The 16,837-nt window shown below is 33.4% G+C and overlaps 1 protein-coding gene and 1 pseudogene across 2 annotated transcripts in view; one reads left to right on the plus strand and one right to left on the minus strand.

Moving 5' to 3' along the window:
- Nucleotides 1–16,837, plus strand: part of VPS37A (VPS37A subunit of ESCRT-I) — a 37,651-nt gene extending 20,814 nt beyond the window's left edge. The window contains exons 5-12 of one of the 2 annotated variants that reach the window (XM_016129857.2): nt 4,475–4,700; nt 6,120–6,190; nt 9,066–9,193; nt 9,274–9,332; nt 9,408–9,476; nt 13,318–13,461; nt 14,443–14,484; nt 16,246–16,837. In XM_016129857.2, the coding sequence (XP_015985343.1) occupies nt 4,475–4,700; nt 6,120–6,190; nt 9,066–9,193; nt 9,274–9,332; nt 9,408–9,476; nt 13,318–13,461; nt 14,443–14,484; nt 16,246–16,263 (757 nt within the window). In that variant the 3' untranslated portion in view covers nt 16,264–16,837. Of the gene's footprint in view, nt 1–4,474; nt 4,701–6,119; nt 6,191–9,065; nt 9,194–9,273; nt 9,333–9,407; nt 9,477–13,317; nt 13,462–14,442; nt 14,524–16,245 lie in introns of both variants that reach the window. The other variant, XM_016129850.2, reaches the window with a different exon arrangement.
- On the minus strand, nt 15,177–15,294 carry LOC118609887 (annotated as a pseudogene).

The following is a 16,837-nucleotide window of genomic DNA, read 5'->3' on the forward strand; positions in this document are numbered from 1 at the left end:
TTTATCACTATGAACTTTCCTCTTAGAACTGCTTTTGATGCATCTCCATAAGTTTTGGTTCTATTTTTATTTTCATTTGTCTCAAGGTATTTTTATTTTTCTTTCGAGTCTTTTCATTGACCTATTTGTTCAGTATTATGTTATTTAGTCTCCACATATTTGTGAATTTTCCAGTTTTATTATCATTGATTTCTAGATTCATAATATTTTGGTCAGAAAAGCTGCTTGATATGATTTCAGTCATCCTAAATTTCTTAAGACTTGTTTTGTGGTCTAACTTTTGATCTCTTGGAGACTATTCCATGTACACTTAAGAAGAATGTGTATTCTGCTACTTTTGGATAGAATATTCTATGTATACCTGTTAAGTTTATCTAGTAGTACAAGTCATTTAAAGCCCATGTTTCCCTATTGGTTTTCTGTCTGGATGACCTATCTAGTGATGTAAGTGGGAGTATTAAAGCCCTTTACTCTTATTGTATTGATATTTATTTCTTCCTTTAGGTCTGTTAATATTTGCTTGATGTATTTAGGTAGGGCTATGTTTGGTGCATAAATGTTTACAAACGATATGTCTTTGTTGGAGTGGTTCCATTGTCATTATGTAAGGGCCTTCTTTGTCTCTTTTTGTTTTTTTAAGTTTATTTTGTCTGACATAAGTATAGCTATCCCAGCTTTCTTTTAATTTCATTTGAAATATCTTTTTCTATCTCTTCACTTTTGGTCTGTGTATGTCCTTTCATCTGAAGTGAATCTTCTGTATACAGTATATAGATGGTTCTTAGTTTTTAATCTGTTTAGCAACTCTATATTTTGGCTGCAGAGTTTTATCCACTTTCATTTAAAGTAATTATGGATAGGTATGTACTTACTGCCATTTTTGTTAATTATTTTCTGGCTGTTTTGTAGTTTCTGTCTGTTCCTTTTTTTTCTCTTACTCTTTCTTCGTGGTTTGATTACTTTCTTTAGTGGTATGCTAGATTCCTTTATCTTTTATGTATCCACTATAGGTTTTTGCTCTGTGTGATACCCTGAGGCTTACATATAACCCCTTATATTTATAGTCTCTCGTATGTCGATAACTTAAGTTTGAATGTTTTCTATAGCTTTATATTTTTACTCTACCTCGCCACCCCATTTTTTATTGTTTTTGTTGTCACATTTTATAACTTTTTATGTTGTGTCTCCTTTAACTAGTTATTGTAGCTATAGCTGTTTTTACTACTTTTGTCTTTTAACCTTCATACTAGTTTTATAAGTGATAATGCACTAACTTTACTATATATTTACCTTTGCCAGTGAGATTTCTGCTTTCATACATTTTCTTGTGACTAATTAGCACCCTTTTCAGCTTAAAGTTTTTTTAAACATTTCTTGTAAGGCCATTTCAGTGATAACGAACTCCTTTAGTTTTCATTTATCTGGACAAAACTATCTTTCCTTCAATTCTAAATAATAAGCGTGCTGGATAGAATATTCTTGAAGTCTTTTGCTCTTAACACTTTGAATTTTTCCTGCAACTCCCTCTGCGCTACAGAGTTTCTGCTGAAAGAATCTGCTCATTGTCTTATTGGAGTTCTCTTATACAAAACACGTTGTTTTATCCTTGCCACTTTTCAGATCCTATACTCCTTTTACTTTTGATTTTTTAATGATAATGTGTCTTGCCGTGGGTCTCTTTGGTCCATATTTTTTTGGTAACTGTCTAGGCTTTCTGGATATTCCTGTATGTGTCCTTTCCCAGGTTAGGGAAGTTTTCAGCCATTATTTTTTCTAATATGCTTTTTTCCCCCTCTTTCTCCCTCTGTTCTCCTTTTAGGTCCCCTATAATGTGAATATCAGTTTGTTTGTTGCCCCATTTAAACTCTTAATCTATCTTCATTTTGTTGGTATCAGAACGTCGGAACCTGTAGGGAATTTTTTAAAGGATTATGTGAGCCAAGCTAGTAACATGCCTGAAAGCAAGATCTTAAGTGCTCTTACAAATGACTGTTTTGCAGTTCCTTTTATACATTTGGAACTAAGGAGGGAATATAAGGAAGATTACCTGAAGGTAGGAGAAAGCAAGGTAGGGAAATCTCTATTGGATTACAGGATAGTTAATAAGATTCTGTGCTGCTCCCTTGAGGATGATTATTTCTCCGAGGGGTCTGAAAAAGAGGACTACTCCTGGCATTTCAAGGGTATGTTAGCCTAAATGTATAAGAACAAAGGTTAACGCAAAGATAAATCTTTTATAGGCCTGGGGCTACCTACCATAACCACCCTAGTTGGGAATTTATTATTAGATCACCCCGTGAGTTTACTTTTGGTCGCTAAACTTGTCAAATTTACTACAGAGCCTCTTTTTCATTCACAACTTTTTTTTTTTTTCATTTTTTTTCTTTTTGCTTCTCTTACTGGGTTAGTTCAACTCCTTAATCTTTGAGTTCACCGACCCTTTTTTCTGCTTCACCCCATTTGTTGTTGAACCCCTCTAGTTTATTTTCCATTTAAGTTTCCGTATTCCTTATCTCTGTGACTTCTATTTGGTACTTTCTTGTGTTTTCTATTTCTTTGTTAAAGTTCTTACTGTGTTCCTCCATTCTTCTAAGTTCAGTGAGCAGCTTCATAACCATTACTTTGAACATTTTATCAGGTAAATTACTTCTCTTCATTTCATTGAAGTTTTATCTTGGGTTTTTTTGTTTTTGTTTTTTTGTTTTGGAACATATTTCTTTATTTTGTTTGACTCTTCTGGTTGGTTTCTATGCATAAGATAAAAGTTATCTCCTCTCTAGTCTTAAAGATTGGACTAGGAAATGAAACTTATCATTCAGGTCTTGCCCTATCTCTTGATTATCTCTCAACCTCTATAATTGTCCAAGTAGCCTATTATATTTTTAATAGCTGACAGTAATTCAGGGTGTGCCAAGACCTGTCCATGTCCCAAAAGATCAGATCTTAGTCAGCACCTATATTCTAGCTGATTAGAAGCCAGATCTTCAGGCAGCAGCTTTTAAAATATGTAAATGTGTATAGTTAGTTCTGTGTGGCAGCAAGCCTAAGTCCTGCTGGCCACTACACTTTAGCAATCTGGAGGGCTTCCCTTGACGGCAGGCTCAACAATTGGTGCTCCAGATGAGGGTATACATTTCTTTCTAAGGGATACCAGCAAGCTGTAGAGAGGCAGAGAGAAAGTGCAAAGATGGCATCCACCACCTACGTTACCTAAGAGCACCTTTGTAGCCTCTTGATATGTGCCAAACCTGAAGCCTGCCCCTGCATAAACACATAAACCTTTTTCACAGAAAGACGGGGTTGGGGGTTGAGGGGTATTTCTTTCTGCTGTTTGTACAGTGCCCTGGGGGTGGTAGTCTGCCAAGAACTGTCTCTCTACCTGTTACAATCTCATTAGACCCAGAAACTAAAGCTCCCCTGGCCTCCAGAGCCAGGCAAACCAGGGGAATCCTCTGGGGAACAGCTGCAAAACCAGCGTGCACCAGACGTGAGCCCTTTAAAAGCTGTTTCTCAGTTTTCTATAACCTTGCGGGTCTTGTGGTTTTCAAAGCTAGATGTTTTGGGGATTTGTCTTCAGGGACTGGTCTTAAAAGTCATGGTGCCTAATATAGGATTCAAACCCTTTGCTTCTTGAAGAGAAGCTCTGGATTTTGAGTTCTCTCCCAATGGGTCACTCTGCCAAGGGTGTGGTTTATGGGTTTATGGCAAGATTGTAATTGGGATTATAATCCTAATTGTAAGTGAGCCTCTCCTGCTGACTCCAATGTGTTCTTTTCTTATTTGCCTGATGTGTAGAAGGCACTCAGCTAGTTTTTAGGGGTTTTTCTTTCCCCCAGAGGAAATTTTTCCATATGTAGCTTGTGGAGTCAATGTGTCCATGAGAGGAAGTTCAGGATCATCCTACGTCACCATCTTGAACTGGAACTGATATTATTGTCTTGTAAAAATACATATTGTTCTTTGATTAAATCCCAAGTACATCCTACTATTCCAGTTTTTCTAATGTATGTTTTCTTTATATGTATCTATTTTTTATGTTTTAACATTTTTAGCAGATCATTGATACATTTTTCTTTAAAATTTTCTAGAAAATCAGTTTGACTTTCGGTCGTATTTTGCCAAATATAATGACAATCACTAAGTAACCTCCACTTGAATACATTTCTGGGTTAAATGTTTCTCTCCATTTCCTCTACGAAGATACTGATTGATGTCAGTGGAGTACTCAAAACTCAAATGTGACCTTTCTGTTCACTTATAGTGACAAGGTGAATAGTATGTTTTCTAAAACATTTTTCTTCTTTATGGAAACCAAAATTTTCTTTTGGGGGTTCAAGTTTTATCAATTTATATATTTATTTACATAATTATAATATCACCTGCCATAAACAGATTCTATCTATAACATCTGACCATTGCTTTATAAATTTACTCCTAAAGTCTAATCTAATATTTCTCTTGTCTTTCTCTTTAGTTTATATAGTAACCCAGGTGGGATGCCTCCTTATGCCTCTCAGGGTTTTCCATTTCTTCCTCCATATCCCCCACAAGAAGCTAACAGGACTATCAGTGCTTTATCTGTTGCTGACACTGTTTCTTCTTCAACGACAAGTTATTCAACAGCCAAGCCTGCTGCACCTTCATTTGGCATCCTTTCAAATCTACCATTACCAGTTCCCACAACAGACACTTCAGCACCGGTGGGTATCTTCAGTTATCTATATTTTGTACCCTTGAAACATTCATTCAGTTAACAAACACTTACATGTCTCCTTGTACCAGCACAAGTTAGGCACAAAAGATAAAATGATTAAATCACATTTTCAATGCAAGTAACAAACTCAAGATAGGGGACTATTATGTAATCATATAATTGTAAATAGGGCACTTCCAGTAGAGAAGAATAGTCTGGAGTTCTGGTGAAGACACAGTTTAGGGAATGGTCAGTTCCCAGGGGCCAAGGTGGAACTAGAAGGGATGTCTGTGTAAAAAAATGTGATTCTTTTTTTTCACCACTTTATACTTAGTGCCTCAAATCCTGCCTGATACATATATTAGGTGCTCAGTTAAAATGAGGCTGATGAATGAGTGAATGAATGAATGAATGAATAGTGAGTGAATTTATCCTTGAGGCTAGATTTTGACAGATGGTAATGAATTTGCTAGGACGACAAGGGGTTGTGTAGAGCATTCTGTGAAGAGGCAACAGCATTAACAAGTAGGGGAAACGTAAAGCAAATGGCATATTTGTGAAGCTGCCTATAAAAGATCTCTCTGGTTCTCACGTGGGATTTAGACAAGGATGTAAGAAGTAATCACACAGGAGAAGCAGACTGTGGAGGGTCCATTATATCATGCTATTGGTTTCAAAATTCTGCATTCTTTAATTACCTGATAACTGTTATCATGTGGGATATTACTGAGACAGAGACTAATATTTGTGCATAAAACATAAAGTGATTTAAAAACCTTCATTTTTAACCCTTAGTGAATATCACCAATAGTAATACTTATAAAACCTTATTATATCCAACTTTACTAGTGTTAGTGTTTGTAATAATTCAGAGTATAGGCACAAGTGCACTTCGTTTTTCTAAAATCTTTCACCATTGTATTGAATATTATGAGCAAACTACAGTTAATAGTATAAACAGAATTACAGGAGACTTTTTCATGGTTCTTTAGTTTTAAAAAATCATCTATATTCAAACAGCAGATGCTCTATTCCTTATCTACCCTGTTGTCTCATTGAACTTAGTTATGGAACTATTCAGACTTTTGCCAACTTACTGTTTTCTTATACTTAATTCCTTTGAGACAAATGTGTGTGTGTGTGTGTGTGTGTGTGTGTGTGTGTATCCACACAGATAATTCTTCACATTTGTCACAGATGTCCTTAAGAGATTTATTTTACAGCCATGAACTTGCCCAAGAAAGAGAGCTAACACAGGTATGCATATGATTCCCAAAGATGGGTAAGTAAGGATAGTATAAACTGAGAAGATGAAGAAGTGATATTGAAAACAGTTATGGGATGTAGTACATTAAAAATTACTTTTGTAAGTAAACAGCAATTATAAAGGTGGCTGAAATTTAATGCCATTTCAAACTCTTTTTAGATAAGCCAAAATGGTTTTGGTTACAAGATGCCAGATGTCCCTGATGTATTTCCAGAGCTCTCAGAACTAAGGTAAAAAACTTGGAAAATAATGTTGATATTCCTTGTCTGTTTTGTTTGTAAATACAAACCAAATTATTGTTTTCATATCCATATTGAACAAATATTTTTTAAATGCTTACTGCTCCTAAATTATGGTTGTCTTAGTGGGGAAGTTTTATAAATCTGTTTTATGTCTGTAGGTTGTATTTACTTAGTGACAAGTATGTACTCAGGGATTTTTATAGATGCTAGGAATGATATAATAGTCACCAGGATAACAATTTCTTTTCTCTTGTGGACTTATAGTCTAATGAAAATTATTTCTGAATATATTATCTATGGAAATTTCAAAATATATCTTGGCCTATATTAGACCTTTTCACTGTTCCTTTAGTAGATAGAAGTTTGTACATAGAAAAATAAAGTTCTCAAAGTAATAGCAAGGTGTTTTTACAGAGGCAAATTTATTCACATTTCTGGGAAAGAAGTTTGTAATAGTCAAGTTTAAGGTACCATTTTTCACGGAACACTGCTTCTGTTAGATGCACCATGAAAAAAACATGTTTTGTGGCCACTTAACTTTGGGAAACATTGCATCTTTTATACCCCCATTGAGGGTTTACAATACTTATAAAGCTGTTATTACTAAGACTGCCAAAAGCAATTTTTTAAAAAAGTTCTTTTTATCTTTAGAATATATCCCACCAAGATGTACAGCCAAAAAAAAAAAAAAATACCCATTAGAAATTTTATAGTTAAAAAGGAAAAAGTTTAGCTTTATTTGACCCAGTGTTTTACAGTTATTTTCAGAAAATAGTAATTTCTTAATTTCTGTTAATAATAATTAATTAATTAAGGTTTACAGCATATCCCATACATGTTTAAGTATTTATATGCATTGTAATGCTTGCAATGCCCTATGCAGTAGGTACTGTTATTCCTATGTTATAAAGGATTTTTTTTTCTTTTTGTAAAAAAAATGACTATGAAAATGTCAAAAATACAAAAAGGTGAACTTCTTTGCTTGTCTTGTTCATATACCCTCTTTTCAGCTTTGTTTGGGGAAGTACGAGTATGGGTCAAGATTATTTTAAACCAAATCCCAAATATTATATCATTTTCACCCATAAATTTTTTACTAAATTTCTCCAGCGGGTAAGGACTTTTTTTCTTTACCATAATCTCAATTTATGTCATCATACCTAGTAAAATTAATAAAAATTATTTAACATTATCTCATTTCCCCAGGATCTTAATAATCAAATCTTTTCATTGGTAGCTTATTTGAATCAGGATTCAAAACAAAATCTAGCTATTTCACTCAAAGACTGTGTCTCTGATGTTTACTTTAATTGTATACCATTTCTCCTCACCTTTGTTAATGTATGTATATATACACATATGCCTACGCACATTTTATATACACTATGTATACACATACACATATATGTATAAACATATAAGTACACATATAATACATGTAAATTATACATGTTATATTATTGCATATTTATTGAAGAAATAAGTTGTTCATCTTATAGATTTTCCCATATTCTGTTTTTGCCTGATTGCATTCTTGTGGTACCACTGAAGATATTCCTCTATTTCCCATATTTCCTTTTACTGATGGTTACATCTAGAGTTTTGACTAGATTTAGGTTAAATTTTTATTAAATCAAATCATTGCATCATACACCTTTAACTTACACAGTATTATATGTCATATCTCAATAAAGCTGAATAAAAGATTTAGGTTTAAATTGTTTGGCAGGAATACTTATATCATAATTAATGTAAGTTCCTATATATCACATAAGGCAGTAATAATGTCTTATTCTATTTTTAGTGACATCAAGAATGAAACAGGTTCAAACACCTTAAATTATTGACTATTAATTATTTCATTAAGAGTTGCAAATGTGATTTCCTACTGCTGGAATTAGCCAGAATTCTATGAAGAACTTTTCTAAATATATTTAATTTCATTGAAATACACTTCATACAAGAAAGGCAAAATAAATTCTTGATTTTTTTCTCTTTATCAATTTTCAATATCATGAGTTGATGGACAAGCAGTCACCAAAGGGAGATGGCAAAGATGCCATGGGCTCAGTATGAGCATTTCTTTTCCCTGATCTCAAATTTGCCATTTCTCTGAAAGCCACTTTTCCTTTTCCAAAATAACAATACCAGTATTATTACTATGATTATTAAATGTAGGATAAGGTTTTATTCATTTGTTTTTGTTTTTTACACTTCTTTTGTCTTTAGGATATATCATACCAGAGATGTAGAGACTGTTTTTTAAAGTCTCTGCAAATAATACTTTACTGGATGATTATATAGCTTAGTAAAAACAAGTTCATTTATTTCCATTTGCTTTGAATTTTAGAGACTGTTATTTTCTTTAATTTTGTTTTTTAACCATATAATGCTTTTATATGGATCCATAGTCAAAACTAAAAGATATGTTCAGAAAAGTTTAGGTTTCATCCCAATCACATCTATCCAGTTGTCTCTTTCACCCTATGGATACTGATTTTTGCTTTTGATTTAGCCTTCTAGCTTACACATGTACAAGACACATATCTGTTATTATGACAGTCATATATCTATTAGCTAAATAGGCACAGAGGTTAAAATTGGGAGGTTGTTAAAGCTGTTCATGCACCCTCGTCTTCACAGTGATTTGACACTGTATTCAGATTACTTTGTGTTCCATTGTGACTGATACTTAATTGCTTTTAAGATTATAATTTGCCTCCTTATGTAGGTATAAACATAAAAATAGATAAAATTATTTAGAACCTTATCAGCTGAATGAAACTGAAAATCATGAATAATTATAATGAAGAAAAACTATATTACTGATATTTGTTAACATATTTTTTCTGTTGTATTTTAGTGTGTCACAACTTACAGATATGAATGAACAAGAAGAGATATTACTAGAACAGTTTCTTACTTTGCCTCAACTAAAACAAATTATTACTGACAAGGACGACTTAGTAAAAAGTATTGAGGAGCTAGCAAGTATGTCTTCCCTTACTTCTTAAATTTCCTAAGAAAAATATGATTTTTACCTAGAAATAAACCAGAAATTTATCTTACAGGGAAAAATCTCCTTTTGGAGCCCAGCTTGGAAGCCAAAAGGCAAACTGTTTTAGATAAGGTGAGTTAGTTATCATTTTGAAGAAATCCGTGTAATTTAAAAATAGAATTTAAACATTTTAATTATCTCTTTTAGTATGAATTACTTACTCAAATGAAATCTACTTTTGAAAAGAAGATGCAAAGGCAGCATGAACTTAGTGAGGTAAGATTGTTTAGCTCTTTTTCTTTACCATAAGAATTTTTAACCTTAATACGTGTGAGCCACATTCTTACTTCCATTATAATCAAAAAGCATTGATTAGGTGTCTCACTTTACAAGACATGATACCTATAAATGCAGATGAACAACTCTCAATTATGAGTCATTATAAGTCATTTGTGCTCATGCAAGAGCATATTTGCTTCCAAAATAGAAAAATATTGAAAGTCCTGTATATATAACTTTTCTGGGAGAGTAAAGCCAGTTTAATTCTTGTAATAAAATCTTAACAAAAAACTTTATCTTTATACTCACTTGTTAGCTTATGTACAGATACCTTAAATGAAAAGTAAGAAAATTAAAAAATATATTGAAATATATAAAGTATAATTCACCATAAATGATAGATTTTATACTAGAAATCTAGTTATATGAAAAATCAAAAGCATTTTATTTCAACCTATATTTCTGAAAAGAAATCTTTAAAAATAAAGAGAATAGAAGATATAATGTTTATATCTCAATTTGGTAACCAGCATCATTATTAACAATATTCTATTATCTTTAAAATCAGGAATTCCAGAGGGTAAAGTCACTATAATAAAATATAAAATAGAAATAAAACAACAGCAAAAGAAAGATGGTAAAGGAGAATATAAATTTATAATGATTTCATATGTGATCATCCTTTAGAATAAAAGAAATGAGAAAGAGCTAACATCGAACAATTATTGTGTATTTTATATTATCTAGGCTATTTACATACATTTCCCTTATACCCTCAAAATCCTACAAGATATGTATTGTTACTATTTTTCTGTTTTACAGATGAGCAGACTGAGGCACAGGGATATTAACTACTTTCTCTGAAGTCATATAAATAGAAAGTGTGTGTCAGAGTCAGGAGTTAAGTGTAAGCAGTACTCCCTCACTCTTAACTAGAAAATTTGAGAGAATCAACTGAAATACTTTTAGATGCACATTAGAGCTTAGTAAATGCTAAAGAAACTTTTCACAGTAGTCAGCGTCATTCCTTATACAATCTCTTAGTAAACTAAGGTAGAAAATAATTCTTTAATTTGATTAAAAAATACTAGAAACAACAGCAAAGAGCACATTTAATGACTAAACATTTCCAGGATCCCATTAATGTTAGGATTAAGACAGTAATGCCCCAATATCACTGCTATTTAACATTGCTTAGGAGATTCTGGCCACTGCAACATGACAAGAAAAGGTATGATGTAACAGATGAAACAGTTGTTTACAAAAAAACAAACAAAAATCCTAACAAATTGAGGAAGTTATTCTCTAGATTCCACCAACTGTCAGTGCAAAATGAAGTAGAGAAAAAAAAGTCATTTACAGTAACAACAAAATTCTAAAATACGTAGAACCAAACCCAATGAAATAAGTTAGGAAACTTTACTGAATGACATAAAAGAAGACTTGAGTAAATAAAGCATCATATAATCATGGACTATAAGATACAGTATTAATAAAGATTTCATTTTCCCCAAGATAACTTAAAATTTTAATATACTTCCTATCAAAATCCCAAGTATTTTTTATTATGACAGAATCTGAAGTTCATTTGAAAGACTAAATTGGTAACAGTAGTCAGAAGAGCTTGGATAACAAGAAACAATGCGGATGACCTTTCTTTCCCAATATCAAAATATATTGTAAAACCACATTATTTAAATAATAGAATAGTTTTGTAGGAAGAGAAAAATAGTTCGATAAAACAGACTATGTAGTTCAGAAACAGACTCATGTATATGAGTAGTCAGAAAAAATTAAGGACTTAATTATATGATTGGCAGTCCATTTAGAAAAAGAAGATACTCGAGAGTATTTAAGTGGAAACAATAAAATTACGAACGGCAACTATCTCCTAGGATTCTTTTTAAAGATTGTGGTGGTGAAATACTTTCTAAGCATGATACGATAGGCAGAAGCATAAAAGAAACATGTATTTCAAAGCTATATATAAATTTAAAACTTGAAGATCATAAAGTCAAATGTGAAGTAAAGGAAACATATGGCATATATGACAAATATTAATGACAGTGGTTCATAAAAAGCACTTATAAATAGGCAAAGGAAAGAAGGAGAAGTCAGAATGTCCAGTAAGTATTTCGATGTAACAGTTTTTCTGCCCCCTGGACCATTTGTATAACAATTGCTTGAAGTGATTCTTGAAATACTTAAAACAACCTTGATTCCTAGACTTCTCTAGATGTGCTCCCTCAGAATCTCTCTGCATATAATAAATCTTTTATACTCTAAAGTATGGAAACCACTGCACTGGACTGTTGGTGCTATGAGTGCAGAAGCCTGTCTACTTTTATTCCCCTAGTGTACCCAATACCTGGTCCAGTGCTTGGCACATAGTAGATACTCAGTAAATATTTAATAAATAAATGGGAACATTTGAAAAGATGCTCAACCTAACAATAATAATCATAAGCAACATACCATCCGTGTGATCCAAACTTGTATAATAGACAACCAGTGTTGGCAAGGGTGATAAGAAAACAGTGTGTTCCTGTACATTCCTGTGTGTGATGTATGACAATGAGATACCACCTAATAGCCACTAGAATGACAATTCTTAAAATAGCTTTAGTTCCTACATTTAGTTCCTTGATCCATTTTGCGTTAATTTTTATATATAAGGTAAGGTAAGGTTCAGCTTCATTCTGTATGTGGCTATCCAGTTTTCTCAGCACCAGTTGTTGAAGACTGTTCCTTCCCCCATTTGAATGCTCTTGGCACACATATTGGAAATATTTGACCATATGCATGAAAGTATATGTCTAGGCTCGCTATTACATTTATCTGTATGTCTCTTATTGCCAGTACTACACTGTTTTGATTACTGTAGCTTTGTAATAAATTTATGAATCAGTATGAATCCTCCAACTTTGTTCTTTTTGAAGAGTGCTTTGGCTATTTGGGGTCTCTTGAGATTGCATATAAATTTTAAGATGGGTTTTTCTATTCCTGCAGAAAACTTCATGGAGATTTTTGTAAGGGTTTAATTAACTCTAGATCATTTTGAGTAGTATTCTTAACAATATTAAGTCTTCCAGCTCATGAACATGGGATATCTTTCCACTTATTTATGTCTTTAGTTTCTTACATTGTTTTGTAGTTTTAAGTGTACAAGTCTTTTGCCTCTGGTTAAATTTAATCCCATTATTTTTGTCATAGTCTCTTCATTAGAAGCGAGTCACTAGGTCCAACCCACACTCAGGGGGAGGGTAATTGTACAAGGGCAGGAATACCAGGAGATGGAGTTCATTGGGGATCATCTTAGAGCAAAGGTCCCCAACATCCAGGCTGTGGACCAGTACTAATCCATGGCCTTTTAAGGAACTGGGCCACACAGGAGGAGGTGAGCTGTGGGCAGGCAAGTGAAGCTTCATCTGTATTTGCAGCTGCTCCCCAGCCCTAGCATCACCACCTCAGCTCCACTTCAGATCTTTGGACATTAGATTTTCATAGGAATACTGGTCCCTGGTGCCAAGAATGTCGGGGACCGCTGTCCTAGAGGGTGCCTACCACAATTATCTGATTGCTAAATGCCCAAGAGAAGACAGTGATTTGCCCAGTTTATCTCATTTAATAGTTTGCAGCCAATGGATTGGTTTCTTTTGTGTTAGGTGTCCACCCCTATTTCTAAAAGCTGAGGGCCCAGGTGGTAGCAGATTTCCTCCAGAAGAGGCTCTGCAAGGCATATAATGAATGTTTCTCCATACCTCTGCCTCATTTTCTTTCTAAGGAGCTTTTCTGAGTGTTACGAACTAATTTAGTATTTGATTTTTTTTTTTTTCAGAGCTGTAGTGCAAGTGCCCTACAGGCAAGATTAAAAGTAGCTGCACATGAAGCTGAGGAAGAATCTGATAATATTGCTGAAGATTTCTTAGAGGGAAAAACTGAAATAGACGATTTTCTCAGTAGCTTCATGGAAAAGAGAACAGTATGTAATACTCTTCGGTTGAGGACAAGTGAAGCGTAATACCAAATTAAGTATATTCATGAGTAAAAAAAAATGTTAGCACATTATTGAGCTGGACTCTTGAGTGTCATGAGGGGAAAATGAAGAGCCCCTGTTGGGAATGATAGCAACATCCTACTATCACTTTAAACCTGCTTGTTGTGAGTACACAAGCAGGTAAATCAAATAATAGTTTTGTTTCAGAAATGATAGTGTCTGTATCATTCTGTAGTAAAGGTAGTAAATCAGCATGAGTCTAGTCTTAATGGTTGTAATATACTCCTGAATAACCTGTTTCACAAGTTATTCTAAAAGAGAGTAATCAACAGAGATTTAAAAAATTTTTAATATTAACATTCTGGAATAGTTTCTGTTTTATTGCCATTATATTTTAAGAAAAGTCTGCTTAGCAGTTCGCTGCCCTTTGATAGAGTCCTAAATATTTTCCTAATTTCTCTGAAACATCACTTTTAAAAAATAACCTTTGTAAAACACGTGTGCTATGTGTATGCATATCCCCTTAAGGAAGGTGGGTCAGATTTTATTATTTCCATTTTCCGTGAGAGAAAATTGACGTTCAGGCACACTAATGACTGTATTATAACATTAATAAGGCACTGATTTTTTTATCGTTCTTTGGTACATAACTACCTTCAAGTTTTTGTTAACCTTCATGATTAACAATGGTAGGATTTATTTTCATATTTTTAAAACACAGATATTTGATATTATTTAATCCAAACTGATATAAAGGATCAGAATGTTTTACATTCTCAAACTTTGCAGGTAACAGTTATCCTACAAACAAATTTTTTTTTAATTATTAAATTCTGAGCTACCATAAACATTCGAAACTTAATGTCAACAGGTTAAAGAATCTTACTTAGAATTACATCATAATGTAGGAAGTAGTAGGAAAATTATTGGAGAAGTGACCATTACTTTAAATAATTTATCTTCTAGATTTGCCACTGTAGAAGAGCCAAGGAAGAGAAACTTCAACAGGTGATAGTAATGCACAGCCAGTTTCATGCTCCACTATAGGTAAATTGTATTCCAGAAGGTTGGAGTCTAGGCTATTGCATGACTATTCTTCAATTGAAGTATTTACCAGTGCCTGTTCAGCTAGCTTAAAGTGTAATAGTGTCATCATAGCTATTGTGCTATATAACTTATAGAATATTTTGCATTATATATTAAGTATAATGTTATATACATAAGCATATAGTAAGGTGAAATCTTCTGGTTATTTTCTCAGTATGATGTTGGCTTAAAGAAACTTTTTTTTTTTTTCAATATTTGATGGCACTTATGTTTTGCTGTATACTGGTGTGCAGAATATATCATATCACTTAATTAACGTATTCCTCAATAGTCTCTTTTGTCATTTCTTTTAAAATGAACTTCCAGTCTGTCTCTTTTTCATCTCACGCCAGGATTATTCCAGCAATTTTCTGGCCAGTCCCCTGACTTTATGATTTCTTCCTCCTGCACAGCACAGATAGAATTTCCCTAAAAGACCATTCTACAATATAATTTTTCTGTTCTAGAACCTCTAAAGAGCCCCTAGCAGCATCAGTGCCAAATTTCTCTGTGATTTTAAGCCTTTATAATCTGACATATGAGATCATCCATTTTAACTTTCCATTCTGTCCCTATGTTGTCTCATATGTCATGTTCTTTTTTTCTTTTTTTAATGCCTATAGCACCTCATCTTCCTAGGTGGCCTCCCATCCAAATACTGCCAGGCCCGACCCCGCTTAGCTTCTGAGATCAGACGAGATCGGGCGTGTTCATGGTGGCATGTCCATAAGACTTCTTTTTTCTATATCATGTCTTCGTTCATTCTTTTACCTGATCCTAAGACACCCTTCTTTTTCCTTTCCCACCTTTCTTGTGCAGAGAGTGATTTGGTTGTAAGAACTAATTCCCACCCCAACAAGTTTAAGTAAAAATTGTGTTACTGAATAATGCTGGGATACATTACAGAGCTAAATACAGGAAAGTAAAGCTTAATCACCTTAGAGTGAAAGCATGACTAGAGGCCACAATAACTGAAGCAGCTACTCTTTCTCACACCCTTTCCAAGGATGCTTGTTTCTCTTTTTTATATATCCGTTCTTTTCTGTCTTTTGCTCTCATGTGCTTTCTTACTTGCTCTTTAGAAAACCTTTTTTTGTTACACTTGCACATGCTGCGGCCGTTGCTGCCCACATGCCTGATCACATCATGACAATTCATGCACCAGTGGAAACTGTCAGGGGTCTCACTACAAATCCCTGGGAAAGAGATTGGCCCAGGATAGGTAGTCTCTATCCTGACCTCATCAGTATAATCTGAAGACTAATGACATGTGGTCCTTTGCCCACTCGAATGGGCCAAAGGAGTGGACTTTGAGAAAGGAGCATGGGAGGTTCTCTAAAAGAGGGAGCAAGTTACAGGGAGGAAACTTCTCATCTCTAGTTCATCTGCCCCTTCTCTCAAAGTGCTTAATGTTAGTGCTAACATTTAATTGTTTTATTTTATAAATCATATTGTCAGTCCCTGAGGCTAAGGGTCGCTTTTTAATATCAAGTGTGCATTTCTTACAGCTTGAGAAGAAAGTAACCACTTATTTATATGAACATGCTAGAATCTTTTTTCTACCTATTTTTACCTCATGGTCAAGTTATCCTTTTATACATAAATCTTAATGTGAAGAGAATGTAAACGTTTGAAAATTTATCATTTTAAAGTTTAGATTTTTAAATTTTCTTTTCTTCCTAGATTTTCCTGAAAGCATGAACTGGCAAGAGATGAACGGGACACAAAACTAAGCACATTTATATTTATGATTTGCAAATTGGTATTTCATCACAGCAGCTGAATTCATAGATACACTATATAGATTGTATACAGAACTGAGACTGATTTTGTACAGATTAGAATGATTGCTATGATCCTGGCTTTGAGAAATTTTTCTGTAATATTTGCACTAAAAATGTTTATTATTGATAAATCCTATCATATTTAAGTTCCACTGCTATTCCTCTCATTGGTTAAATACCTGTGCATGTAATTTTAGCTAGTTTTAATATTTTATAAAATTACTTCATTTAAATTTGTATTTTTAATTCGAAACTGCCTCATTTCTTTATTAAGAGTGGTTTGTTTAGATTATTTCCTCAACCTTTTTCAAAAAATTATTGTTTTCAACTATAGACTCCTATTTTTCCTTTTTCTTTCTAGATGACCAGACTTTCAAAAATAATTTGTTTTGAATATTCCTAGTGTCAGGAAACACCAAACCTGCCAATGTGCCATCTCAAGAAAGTAATTTTTAATACAATAAATCAAAAGAATAAACCAGCTACTTTTA

The sequence above is a fragment of the Rousettus aegyptiacus genome, unplaced genomic scaffold, assembly GCF_014176215.1.
Source record: "Rousettus aegyptiacus isolate mRouAeg1 unplaced genomic scaffold, mRouAeg1.p scaffold_m13_p_11, whole genome shotgun sequence".
NCBI classification, from domain to species: Eukaryota; Metazoa; Chordata; class Mammalia; order Chiroptera; family Pteropodidae; genus Rousettus; species Rousettus aegyptiacus.